A 13919-nucleotide genomic window follows, 5' to 3' on the forward strand; every position below is an offset into this window, starting at 1 on the left:
CTAGGATCTGAAGCCTGGACTTTTCCCAAAAGCTCTGACAGAAGTGTACTTGGACGAAATCACCAGATCCCAAGCCTGCAAGGTTGGTCTGGCGAATAGGCCGGCCTTGCTCAGCATTTCTTGCCCGCAGGGCTCAGAGCTAAGGGGATTGCAGAAAATCAGGCTCCGGGTGGAGGTCGGGTTGGGTTCCCACAGATTCCCTGCGGCACTGGTCCCACTGTCGGGAACAGGCGCAGCCTCGGAAGCCCAGGGCTCCGGAACCAGACCTCTCCACCTCAAGACTTCCGCACTCTGTGCTCAGGCAGTAAAGAAAAACCCTCTAGAAGATTCTGCCAGCGGGGCTGGAGTCCACCCCCACAAGGCCTTTGGGCGTAGCCACTCCCTGCGCCCCCGCGCCGTTGCCCAGGTAACCGAGGGGCGGTGGCAGCGGCGTGGGGCGGGACTTCCGGCGAGTGACGCGGCCGGGCTCGGCTACAAAAGAGGTCGGCTGCGGCGGGCCGGGCGGAACTTTCCAGAACGCTCGGTGGGAGGTGGAGGAGCGACGTCCGCCCGAACCGCGCTGTGCTACGCTCCTCTTTCCGCTCTCCGGCACCGGCCCGCTCACCGGTGAGTCTCGGGCCTCCCTCGGCCGCGACGCGCGGCCTGGACGCCAGACAAGCGGGAGAGCCGCGCAGCCGGAGGCGGTTGGCCCCGCGTGGGCGGGGGCTGCGGGTTCCCCGAGCCGGACTCGGTCTTCGGAAGGCGGCCGGGATGCCGGGCGCCCTGCCCGCCCGTCCGCACGCCACGAGGCGGCCTGAGGCCAGAGCCAGCCCCGCGCCTGCCTCAGACGCCTCTCGCTGCGCACCCCATTCGCCCGCGCCGGGTGGGCTGCGCTGCGCACGCGCGGACCGAGGCAGGGGGTGAGGGGCTGCGGGAGGAGCCGGGCGGAGGCTGCTGCTGGCGCTTCTCCTGGCTCTCCTCCCTCTCTTTGTTGAGGTCCGGCCTTCTCCCTCCGCCTTTTCGATCTGGGTGGGAGGGAGGAAGGAAGGAAACCTTAACGGTCGGCGCCAGGTGCCAGGGAAACCCAGAGGGCTAGTCGACTTCGCGGGCCCGAGGGGCGAAAGCGGGTAAGCGGTGAGCAGGGGCAGGATGGCGCCGGCGCCGGGGCACCTGCTCCCTGGAGCTGGGCTCCTAAGCCACTCCTCCACCCCCGGGAGCCCGCTGTCTCTTCCGGCGTGTGCAGGGCCTTTATCAGATGTACAAAGGCAATGGTAATGTGCTAACCAATGGACAGAACCTATCGGTGCTGCTCTGGGTTCCTAGCACAACCTCTGGGGAAAGGAAACCGGAAGAAACCCGATCTCGCACACAGCTGGTGGTGCGGGAGAGAAGGAACCAGCTGCTAGAAAGGCTTTCGGGTCCCTGAAGTTTGTATTTAATCTGTTAGAATTTGCAGCAGAATCGTATCGGAATTGTTAGCTTTTACGACGTTTAGGGAAGCTGTGTCTTTTATACGGCAAAGAACAGATTGCTTTAGTGCTGGTAGTTTGTTTAAAAACTACCGGTTTAAAGCCAGTCATGGTGGCGCACACCTTTAACCCAGCGCTCAGGAGGCAGAGGCAGGTGGATTTTGTGCACCAAATTAAAAGCTGGTTTAAAACGCCCCCATTTTTCTGATTTCAGGCTGTAAAAAATGGTGAAAGAAACCACTTACTATGATGTTTTGGGGGTCAAACCCAATGCCACCCAGGAAGAATTGAAAAAGGCTTATAGAAAATTGGCCTTAAAGTACCACCCTGATAAGAATCCAAATGAAGGCGAAAAGGCAAGTACATTCTCAAAGCAGCTCAGCAGTGTTGCCTTGTATTGTAGCTGCTGGGCCCTGAAAGTCAAGGTCGTCCTAATACAGTGGCTGTGCTTTGTGACTGTCTCTAATGGGATTTCTTTTTCTGAAACAGTTTAAACAGATTTCTCAAGCTTATGAAGTTCTTGCTGATTCCAAAAAAAGGGAGTTATATGATAAAGGAGGAGAGCAGGCGATTAAAGAGGGTGGAGCAGGTGGTGGTTTTGGCTCACCCATGGATATCTTTGATATGTTCTTTGGAGGAGGAGGAAGGATGCAGAGAGAAAGAAGAGGTAAGGAAAATCTAGCTTACCTGAGCAGAGTGTGGAGTAGCTGCCGATGAAAGACTGAGAATTCCCCTGCGTTGCATGTTGGTTCATGAACTGCCTCTGGTTTCTGGTGTTCTTTATAATTGAGATTTTTATGTGACCAGAATAGCTAAGCCAATCTATCTAGTGGGTTTATCCAACTCCACAGATTCCCAGCAGTCAGGTAACAAAGCATAGCAACGTGGGTTTCTGGGCCCTTAACACATTTTGGGCGATAACCTTTGCCCCTAAACATAGTGGTAAGTGCAGTGGCCTCTGTTAAAGATGAAGTTGAGTTGAAAAGACTAAAGCTTAGCAAGACTGCCAACACGGCCCGTTACCTCCAGATGACCTACCTGCTGCCTGTTTAATCTTGCTTTAGCTTTGCTAGCTCAACTTAGGCATGAAGTGTTTTAGCCAAAAAGTTGTCTGTGGGCCAGACAGACATCTTTGGAAGATAGTATTGGAGATCAAAATAGTACTTGGTTCTCAATATAATTTATACAAGCTGACGGAGAGACACAGTTATAGAACAGGTGGGCAGGCCATTTAATTTCACTTTGCCCTTCTAAAGGTTTAGGAAGACTTGAGAAATTGTTTACTATGTTTTTATAAGAATTTACTGAAAATGAAAGCTGTGGTCCTGAGAAACGGTTCAGTGGTTAAGAACACTTGTATTTTTTGCAAAAGATCTAGGTTTTATTTCCCAACACCCACATCCAGTGGCTCACTACTGCCTATGACTCCAGCTCCAGGGGATCTGAAAACCTCTTCCGACCTCTGGGTTTATAAACGTGTGCACACAAAATTTTTTAAAAATTTGTTAGCCATAAAACATTTGTAAGGATGGTAGGAGCTTCTGAGAAGTTACCACTAGCCTTTTTGGCTTAGTTAATATAATTTGAGGGGTTTTTGTTCCTGCTGCTTTGAAAGTGTGCCTGGTCAGTTTCCAGAAGCTTTGTTTTTTTTTCTTTCCTGTATTTATAAAGTTAAGAAAGGGGCATCTTTCAACTTGGTAGAGCCTACTTGCTTTACATGTTCTCTTTATGATAATAGAAACCCAAAGTGAAGCTAAAGGAAGGATGTGATGACACCACCTCACTTAAAAGGAGTGAGACTTCATTCAGCTGCCATCCGGCAGTGCTGCTTTGTGGTGGATAAAGTCCTGGTGGAAAGATCACTAGCTGGGAACTTATTAACCATAGATAAATGATTTTATTTCCATAGCCTAGTTGTCCTTAAGTGATCTCAACAACCTATTTCCCATTGCAGGAGGTAAATTATACATGGCATTCCTTTGTAGTCGCCAGCCAAATGTGGGTCTTTAAATTCGGATTAACTTAAGATGGGGAAAAGATTCTCTCCAGCTATGGTAGCCGCCACACTTAATAAAATTGTGTTCAGTAATTATGACTAGTAGTTGCTATATTGAATACATAAAATGTGTCCATTGTTACAGAAAGTTCTGTTCTATTACAAAAGGCATAAGAAATTTATCATTTGAAACAACCAGTGCTAGCCTAGCAGTAAGAACTATTGAAACAGAAGTAAGAATTGCTATTTCAGTAGTGTCTCAATATTGGCTTTTCCAGCCAATCTTGATTAGAAAGAATTTACTGTTTGGATGAAGTAACTGGCCGTATTGCTTAATGCCTAGTAAGTGAAACCTTCAAAGGGATACATGCTTTGAATTATTGTGAAATGTGCCTGAACATTGAGTGTCTTTTAAGGGTAGTATTAATTGTTCCATTTCTAAGGAGGTCTCTTCTGTGTCATTAGGTAGATAAATCTCTGACATCATTTTCCTTTTCTATGATTTGGTCAGTTTGAGAATCAAGTGATTGGGTGAATGTTGTATATGAGTATAGCTCAACAAATTTACAGTTTGAGGCCGGTATTTGATTTTCCTTTTCCCTTTTTATAAAGCCCTCAACAAACATTACCCGTAAGCGTTTAATGAGCAGTGTTTTGTTCCAGGTAAAAATGTTGTGCACCAGCTCTCAGTGACCTTAGAAGACTTGTATAATGGTGCAACAAGAAAACTGGCTCTGCAGAAGAACGTGATCTGTGACAAATGTGAAGGTGAGGGCTCTTCCTGTTGGGTTCCTGAGATAGGGTCGTTACAGATTGGGTGGGACTGTGTTCTAAATTAAATTCTGGGATTACACCTGGGCCCATGCCTGACTTTGGATAGACAAAACTGGTGCTACACTAAAAGCAGCTGAGCCTCCCGCCGTCTTTAATCATGACATTTTCATGCGTGTATATAATGTATTTTTCATCATTGCTCTTTTGTTCGGCTTCCACTGAACTCCTGTTCCTTATTCCTTAGTACTCTGTATGCCCATGTTTTGATGGCCCAGTGAGTCCCATTAGAGTTGGCTTCAATGATTGTATTATGAAAGAAAATGTTTCTCCAGGGGTAAGGCCTTGACATCAGCTTCTTCCTTTATTACAAGATGTTGGTGGGTCCAATCCTGTAGAGATCCTAAGTAACACTTTTTTTACGCTTTGTACATATGCATGCTGTGTTGTCTATGTGGGAGGTCAAAAGACAGACAACTCGTAGTAATCAGTTTTCTCCTTCAACCATGCAGGCTAAAATCATCAGACTGATGTTGGTCAGGCTTGGTGAGGCCAATAAGACCTTGTCTGGAGTGGGGGTGCTATTGGAACACGTTAATACTATGGTGCAGGCAGTCTTCTAATTAACTGCCATGCTCACTGCTTCCCTAAAGTGTTCTCTCAAGAAAGTGAAATTCCGAGGTTGCTTGCAGAGATCTTCACTGTTAGGCCTGCCTACTTGAGCTCTAACTGGAAAGTCATGACACTCCATCCCTACTTGTCCCCCACCCCACCATGTTTTGCCTGTCTTCTTTGTGTATCTCTCTGTACTGCTTCATGCAGTACCTATAGAGGCCAAAAGAAGGCTTCATATCTCCTGGAATTAGAATTAAAGGGGGTTGTGAGCCACCGTATGGGTGCTGGGCATCAAACCCAGGTCCTCTGGACCTACAGCCAATGTTCATAAATGAGTCATCAACTAGGCCCTGCCTTCCTTTCCCATACCTCCTCCCATTCCGCCCCTTTATTTCAACCCAAATCCTATGAATACATGCTCTGACACTCTTGGGCGTTATCATGTCTAAAACATGTCATCCCTCGCCAACACACTTACTGACCTCCATTTCTAAACACAGACTGAAAAGGCAAGACCCTCCTTGGCACCTGATGAGATTTACAGAGATTTACAGCTTGCTTACCTTGTTTCTCCCCACCTCTCAACTTCCAAAGAAAAGTATTTTTAAAGCTTGTGATTTTGAAATGGCCCTTTTATAGTCTGAATTGTACATTTTAGGACAGCAGTCCATAAGCCCTCGAAAACATGAAGGAGTTAGACTCGGTCTCTGCTACGTTCATAACACAAGTTTATTTTGAAATTCTTCAGGCCGAGGTGGTAAGAAAGGAGCAGTAGAGTGCTGTCCCAACTGTCGTGGAACTGGCATGCAAATAAGGATTCATCAGATTGGACCAGGAATGGTTCAGCAAATTCAGTCAGTGTGCATGGAATGCCAGGGTCACGGAGAACGCATCAGTCCTAAAGACAGATGTAAAAGCTGCAATGGAAGAAAGATAGTTCGAGAGAAGAAGATTTTAGAAGTTCATATTGATAAAGGTAAGTTCTGTTCTGTCTGCCCTCTAGTCTGAATCATGTTTTTTTATTCTGACAGTTTATTCATATTATAATGTTTTGTTAATGTTCACCCCGTTCCTCATTATCTTCTGTAGCTCTTGCTGTCACGTTCGCATCTTTGTAGACTCGTTTGTGATACACTGAGTGTAATTAGGTTAGGAGTGCTTTGTGAGCATGAGTGGGGATTATTTGCTGGTAATTTATCAGTGGCTACACCATCAAAGAAATGAACACCCCCCCCCCCAGTAAACAACTGTGTAGAGTGTGTGGCCTTATGAGCCCCTCCCTCATTTATAATTATTTTTAAAACTATTTTTAGGTTATGTGAGTAATCCTAACTAAGTGGCAACAATTAAGACATTTTATCCAAAATCAGTTCTCTGAAGTATAATTGTCCTGTCTTCTGTGTCCTGGCACATTCTTAGGGGATGTTTGTGAGGGGAAGAATAAGCTCATTAAAACTTAGATTGCTGACTTGTTAACATGTGAAGTTACTACAGTCCTGGTGTAACACATCTTTAAAGAATATGTGTGTGTATCAGTCCTGTTTGTTTTTTAAGACAGGTTTTCTCAGTGTAGCCCTAGCTCTCTGGGAACTTTTGTAGACCAGGCTGGCCTCGAACTCACAGAAATTGCCCACCTCTGCCTCCCGACTACTAGGATTAAAGGCGTGCGCCACCACACCCAGTGCACAGAAATCCTGTCTTTTTTTTTTTTTTTTTTTTAAGCTTTTTGTGTTTTGAGACTGGGTTCCTCTGTATAACGGCTTTGGATGCCCTGGAACTCTGTATACCAGGCTGACCGCAAACTTACAGAGATCTGCCTTGCCTCCCAAGTGCCAGGATTAAAGGCATACACCACCATGGCCTGACTGTTGTTTTTTTTTTTTTTTTTTTTTTTTTTTTCAAGACAGGGTTTCTCTGCAGCTTTGGAGCCTGTCCTGGAACTAGCTCTTGTAGACCAGGCTGGTCTTGAACTCATGGAGATCCGCCTGCCTCTGCCTCCCGAGTGCTGGGATTAAAGGCGTGTGCCTCCACCGCCCAGCTTAGGTTTTTATTTTTATATATTTTATTTTTTCCTCAATATATTTCTTACCGATTCTTTGGGGACTTCACATCATATACCTATTATCACATTTGTTTTCCTAGTCCTTCCCCGATGTATGACAAGCGGGCCTGCCGGCCGGCTAGCTCAACCCCCAAAATAACCACACAGAAACTGTATTCATTTAAACACTGCCTGGCCCATTATCTCTAACCTCTTCTTGGCCAACTCTCACATCCTGATCTACCCCTTTTCCACCAATCTGTATCACCACGAGGTCGTGGCTTACCGGGAAAGATTCTAACCAGCTTCAGTCTCAGGCAGAAGAAGCATAGTGACTGCCACTCTGCCCTTCTTCCCAGCATTCTGTTCTGTCTACTCTGCCCACCTAAGTGCTGCCCTATCAAAAAGCCAAGGCAGTTTCTTTATTCAACCAGTGAAAGCAACACAAATACAGAAGGACCTCCTACACCACTTCCCTGTCCCCTGTTGGAAGCCATCTGTTGTGGAGAGCATCCTATCACAATTTTTAAGATGTCTTTTTAATGGCTTCTTGTTTAGGCTGTTACTATGGTGGGGGGGTAAAGAGGTTGTCACAGAAGTCTTCCATATCCCTCTTTCTCACCTGTGTATGTGTACAATCATGGGTATCACTGCCAACATAGCTTGTTTGGTCTTTGTGACCTTTGGGAATGTGGAGCACAGACTGGGAACAGGAGCTCCTGGTTGCAGTGGCGCTATCCAGACAGGGTTCTGATACGCAGCTGGGATCATGTACATCAACATAGCTTCAGGCCACAGCATAGACCATGACATCTGCCTAGCCTTCTGCCCATGGTGCCACTGTTTTTAAGTTTTTGACATTTTTCAACAGGATTTCAGTATGTAGCGCAAGCTGCTTCTGCCTCCCTGCCCTCCAGACTTAGGCCCTGGGCTAGTAGTTAACACCAATTGTATAAGCAAGAGAACCTAGCACCAAAGGGGGGGAAATACTAGTCTGTATACTCCTGGCCTAGAGGTCTAGGAGTTGGAGAAAGCATCACTGGGGCTGTGACCCGGTTAACTCTAGATTCAGTGAGACTGAAGGATGCACGATCTCCTCTCCTGGCCACCATGAACATTATTCATTGAACTAAGTGTGTGAGTCAGAATTAGAACTGGTAGGAATCTCAGTAAATACACACATTAAAAAAAATACGCTGCATTGGAATATACTCAGATTTTATATATAGACCATATGGGCTAAGATAGTATCTAATAGTAAACAACCTTTTTTTGTATTTTCGAGACTGTCCTGGAACTCATTTAGTAGACTAGGCTGGCCTTGAACTCAGATCCTGGCTTTGCCTCCCTTGTATTGGGATTAAAGGTGTGCACCACAACCGCCTGGCTCACAGCTTTTTTTTTTTTTTTTTTTTTTTTTTTTTTTTTTTTAAGTGAGTCCAGGCTAGTAGAAACCAAACCCAGGGCCTTTGCATGTACTGGGTGATTATCTGTCACAGAGCTACCTATCGTAAAAGATGAATTTTTGTTTTAGTTTTTGAGCAAAATGAACGGACACGGGGAAAATGAGAACTGAGGGTGGAAGAGGCTTCAAGGGACAAATACTCATTTGTGGATTTTTAAATAAACTGGTAGTTTTCTTACTAGAAATACTGCTGCTACAACAAAAGCAGTTGTCATAGCTGCTTAGTTTAATGGTAGTAATTACAGAGTGTTACACAATAGAAATAAGTTAGTGGTAATAGTGTTTGTCAGTTGCCAGTTGGGTTCCAGCGTGAACATTTTTCATCCTCAGTTACTGGAATGAAATGTCTCTTTGCGAAAGTTGAGACTTAGGATGGATATGCAGGTAATTAGGTAGTATTTCTGAAATTGGAAGCCTGATTCTTTTGTTGAGTTGTATCATCTACTGTTTGATAGCCTGCTTCAGTGCAGCCAAACTGGACTATATGCCATCCACAAAGACTTGATGCTTAAAAAAAAATCTGCATGTGGAGGTCAGAAGGACTCATTACAGGAATTGTACTGAAGGTTGAACCCAAGTCCTCAGCATATGCTGTACCACCACATCTGTGTTTCAGTAGATTTTATGGTTTTGACCTTTGTGTCTGATATCAGTAAAAGTACACAATCGATCTGTGTTTAGGTATGAAAGATGGTCAGAAGATAACATTCCATGGTGAAGGAGACCAAGAGCCAGGACTGGAGCCAGGAGACATTATCATTGTGTTAGACCAGAAGGACCATGCTGTTTTTACACGGTAAAGATTAATCACTCTTTCAAACGGACTTGCATATTTGGTTGAGTTCTAGTTTAAGAACACAGAATAAATAACTTAGGTATAACAAGCTATAATGTGTTCTATAAAAGCTCATTTTCTGGGGCTGGAGAGATGGCTCAGAGGTCCTGCCTGAGTTTTATTCTCAGCCAACCACATTGGTGGCTCAGAACCATCTATGAGATTAGGCGCCCTCTTCTGGCCTGCAGGCATACACTGTATACAGAATCTTTTAAAATAAGATTGACTGTATAGCAGGTAGCTAAAAAAGGCATAGAGAAAACTTTCGGCCACCCTAGCCCTTCAGTACTCTGGACAGTAGTTTCCCATCCCTGGTTTATGGCTTCAGTTGTCAATAAGAAATTAAATTTTGAAACTCTGTTAAGCATATATGTATATTCAAGGCTGCTGTAGTGAATTTGTATTTCTTGGGGGGGGGGGGGGTCCAGAAAGGGTTTCTCTGTAGCTTTGGAGCGTATCCTGGAACTAGCTCGTGTAGACCAGGCTGGTTTTGAACTCACGGAGATCTGCCCAGCTCTGAATTTGTACCTTGAAGCATAAGATTTCCAAGCTCAATTTGTAATTGAATCAGGACAATGTGGAAGGAGCCTGTTTAGGAAAGGGTGTTTATTCTATGTTGGAAAAGTATAAACTTGAAGGACTATTAACTATTAGAAGATGCTATCATGATGTTACTAGGCACAATACTTAATGCATGTACTAGCAAAGCAGTTCTTACTTTCCGTTAAAAACTCATAATTGACCTAAATAATCTAAAATCAGCCCACAGTTGTTTGCATTTACCCTGATTCCTATATTACAAACGTGTATTGGCTTCCTTTAGCTTCAATGTTTTTTGTTTTTCTCTCCCCTTCTAAGAAACCAGATTTACCTAGAGGTGGTAATACACCTTTAATCCCAGATCTCTGTGAGGCCATCCTAGTCTACAAAGGGAGTTCCAGGGTAGCAAGAGCTTCAAGAGCTTTTACACCAGAGAGAGGAAGCAACAAAAAAGATTTAAAATTGTTTTAAGATCACAGCAGACCTGCCTTGATCCTTGTATCCTTTGCCTTCTACCTCTAAAGTGCTGGCCTATACCACTGTGTCCAGCTCTGTGGTAGGATTTTGTAGCTTATTCAGCAAGCAGCTGGCCAAGAATCTCAACTTTCAGGTGTTTGTCAAAGTTTGCCCATTGTGGTGTGTATAGTCATCCGGTGATTTGAAAGATGAAACTGTTCCTTCTGCTTACTGCTGTAGACGAGGAGAAGACCTTTTCATGTGTATGGACATACAGCTGGTTGAAGCATTGTGCGGCTTCCAAAAGCCAATATCCACTCTTGACAACCGAACCATAGTCATCACCTCTCATCCAGGTATGACTAGATGAACCTGTTTTCCTATTTGAACTTCTGAGGGAAAAGTATCTTTTCCTTCCTAGGGGTGAAATGAAGTTATGGAGCCTTGGATAAAATGTCAGTTTCTTCTTGGGAAAGCTGTAAATGAAGGCAACAGGGTTCTGGACCATAGTTAGCTCAGAGATGTTTTCTCTGTGTGTGCTTTTTTTCCTTATGCAAATGTGACCATACTTAAGAATTTGGCTTTAATGTCTTTAGGTCAGATTGTCAAGCATGGAGATATAAAATGTGTGCTGAACGAAGGTATGCCAATATATCGTCGGCCATATGAAAAAGGACGTCTAATCATTGAGTTTAAGGTAAGAACTCAAGGATATTTGATAATGGCTAATAAAGAGTGAACGAATGCATTTATTCCCTTTGTCCAGAAAGAATTGACAACCAGGTGACCAAGGTGGGGGGCCTGGCTCAGAAAGGCTTACTTCTTAGTATTATGACAGTTAACGTCTGTTAGCACCTATGCTGGGTGGTATGCACATGTAATCTAGCACTAGAGAGGATTGGGTAAAGAATAATCTAAGCCAGGCAGCGGTGGCGCACGCCTTTAATTCTAGCACTTGGAAGGCAGAGGCAGGCGGATCTCTTGAGTTCGGGGCCAGCCTGGTCTACCAGGACAGCTAAGACTTACATAGAGAAACCCTGTCTCGAAAAAAAAAAAAAAAAATCATCTAGCCAGGCTGGGTGGTGAAGGTGAACACCTTTAATTCCAGCGCTCAAGGCCAGCCTGGTCTACAGAGCGAATTCCAGTACAGTCGGGGCTACACAGAGAGAAAAAGCAAAATAGTAATGATTGATTCTAAGCCAAAGTTGCGAGGTGTCCCTAAAGAAATAGGTAATCACATGTTTTTTTTCTGGAGGAATAGTTCAGTGTACTTAGAGGATCTAATGATAGACTCAGACTTAGCTGCAATTTCTTTTTTGCAGGTAAACTTTCCTGAGAATGGCTTTCTCTCTCCTGATAAACTCTCTTTGCTGGAAAAACTCCTTCCTGAAAGGAAGGAAGTAGAAGAGACTGATGAAATGGATCAGGTAGAACTGGTGGACTTTGATCCAAATCAGGAAAGACGGCGTCATTATAATGGAGAAGCGTATGAGGACGATGAACATCACCCCAGAGGTGGCGTTCAGTGTCAGACCTCTTAATGGGCCAGTTACTGTTTGTCACTCTATATGCAGTAGTGAATGTGGGAAGGACTGTAATCATAATATGCTCACTACTTGGCTGTTGTTCTTGTTTTAATATTCAACTATAGTAGTGTTTTAAAAGTTAAATGAAGAATAAACACAAATATAAAAGCTCTGACTTTGCCCTGTATGTATGATGACTTCAATGTTCAAGATGAAGTTTAATACTTGTAAAAAAAAAAAAAAAAAAAAAACCTTAGTTCCCTAGCATCTGTTAGGCCATATCTTGTGTAACTGATATTAGCTGTGTATATTAGACTGATATGCTAGGTATGTGTTATGACCCTTAATTGTTAAGCTATGGAATTAAAATTCTGTATTTAAGGTAATAAGAAAACAATTAGTAGTGACATGCTGGTCTGTCTAGTTGTATGAAGTGGACTAATTGTGATGCCTCTGCATTGTATTGCCTCAGCCATTACTAGAGGGTGGCATAATACATAATTTCACCTGTTATTAGTGATAGAAATGATACATTCCTAAAGAAATTTATCATAAACTACTGCTTAAGGGCTTGCTCTTCTATATTGCATTCCCTTCTGCTGTGCCATCTGTTAAAAGATATACACATACACAGAAAACATGGTCACCTCTTCCCTTCTTGAACCATGATAAGCCCTTGGGTAGTGACTTCCAAAACCCAAGTAATTTTACAAATTAAAGTGAAGAGACCTTGTATGTGGGGAAGTTATTTGCATGTATAATCCAGGAAGGCTTGTTATTTGACTTAGGCTCCAACGTATCTGCAATTTAATGTTGGTAGTATAGCAAATTATGAATAGCTTTGTTATATGTTTAAAGTCACGTGTTCACATGCTTAAATCTGGGTATCAGGATTTAAGCAGTTTCTGAAATGTATGACTGTCTACTAATACACTGATTATAAGTGTTTCTAATGTGTCACTGCAGGCCTTTTTTTCTCAGTTCAAAGTTGTGGCTTTTAGAATGTAACTTTACTACTTTGTTCCTGAAATGTGCAAATGATTAATATATATATATGGGTAGGGAGTAAAAGTGTAGGTCTGAGCCCAGGTCAGTAAAGGGAACTGCACCCACCTGGGTGATATGTGAACTTCATGCCAGTGCAGTACTCAGTGCATGGGTCTATCACATCTTTTTGTAATCAGGAATTTAAAAACATTTCCAATCTGGAAGTACAATGACATTCACTTCATGGGAGAACATCTGAATTAAAAAGCAGGGTGAGAGAAATGGCTCAGTGGTTACACTAAGGACCTAGGTTCAGTTATCAGACACGCATTTCAGGATGAGGCATAGACATGATGTACATACACATATGCAAACAAAACAGTTAAAACTCAATTTGGGCAAATGGTGGCTCAAGCATTTAGTAAGCACTGGGAGGAAGAGGCAGGTGATCTCACGATTTCAAGGCCAGTCTGGTCTACTGAGCAAGTTTAGAACATCCTGGGCTACACAGAAAACCCTGTCTTCAAAAACAAACTTGACAAGTTAAATGTCAGGCTTTGCTATTGAGCATTTTTTTTTTTTTTCATTTTGGGGGGTGGGGTTCAAAACAGGGTTTCTCTGGTTCACTTTGGAGTCTGTCCTAGAACTCACTCTGTAGACTAGGCTGGCCCTCACTCATGGAGATCCACCTGCCTGTCTCCTGATTGCAAGAATTAAAGGCATGCACCACTACATCCAGCTTACTATTGAACATTTTAAACTCAAAGCAGGAAAATATCACCTTGAACATACTGTACTTGAAGCTTTCCAGATGTGGGATGCTAACAAAAGCTATGAAGTACTGAAGAGCTGTTGCATTTAATTAAGACCTTTGGAAAGAGTAAAAATGAAAACACCTAACAAAGATGATGTAAAATGCTGTATACGCTTATGCTGGATGAATCTCAGTACTAGTTTGGGTGGACCTGAGAATGCCTTTCAGACAAGCTGCTGGATGAGTAAAACAGGAAAGCAGACTGGAGCTAGCTGCTTGTCCTTTCCATTCGTTACCGTGGTGGACAGTCACAGGAGGGAAATATTCTGACAGACAATTCAGATTGTGAGTCAGCTTGAACCTAGAACAAAACTGACTTGCAAGAACCAGAAACCAACAAGAAAACTACACCCTAGAATTACTACTGTTGGCATTTCTAAAAAAACATTACCCTGAAATGTGTGATTCATCATGATTGTCAACTA

At 43.6% G+C, this 13919-nt stretch overlaps 1 protein-coding gene across 1 annotated transcript; it reads left to right on the forward strand.

The window, feature by feature from the left end:
* The first annotated feature begins 466 nt into the window (after positions 1–466).
* Dnaja1 (DnaJ heat shock protein family (Hsp40) member A1) lies at positions 467–12641 on the forward strand. Its single transcript, XM_038346945.1, has 9 exons — positions 467–606; positions 1663–1804; positions 1938–2115; positions 4108–4212; positions 5579–5806; positions 9018–9132; positions 10408–10523; positions 10764–10864; positions 11490–12641. The coding sequence occupies exons 2-9, from the start codon at positions 1673–1675 to the stop codon at positions 11706–11708; spliced, it is 1194 nt and encodes a 397-aa protein (XP_038202873.1). The 5' UTR covers positions 467–606; positions 1663–1672; the 3' UTR covers positions 11709–12641.
* Positions 12642–13919: the final 1278 nt, after the last annotated feature.

The sequence above is a fragment of the Arvicola amphibius genome, chromosome 11 (assembly GCF_903992535.2).
Source record: "Arvicola amphibius chromosome 11, mArvAmp1.2, whole genome shotgun sequence".
Taxonomy (NCBI): Eukaryota; Metazoa; Chordata; class Mammalia; order Rodentia; family Cricetidae; genus Arvicola; species Arvicola amphibius.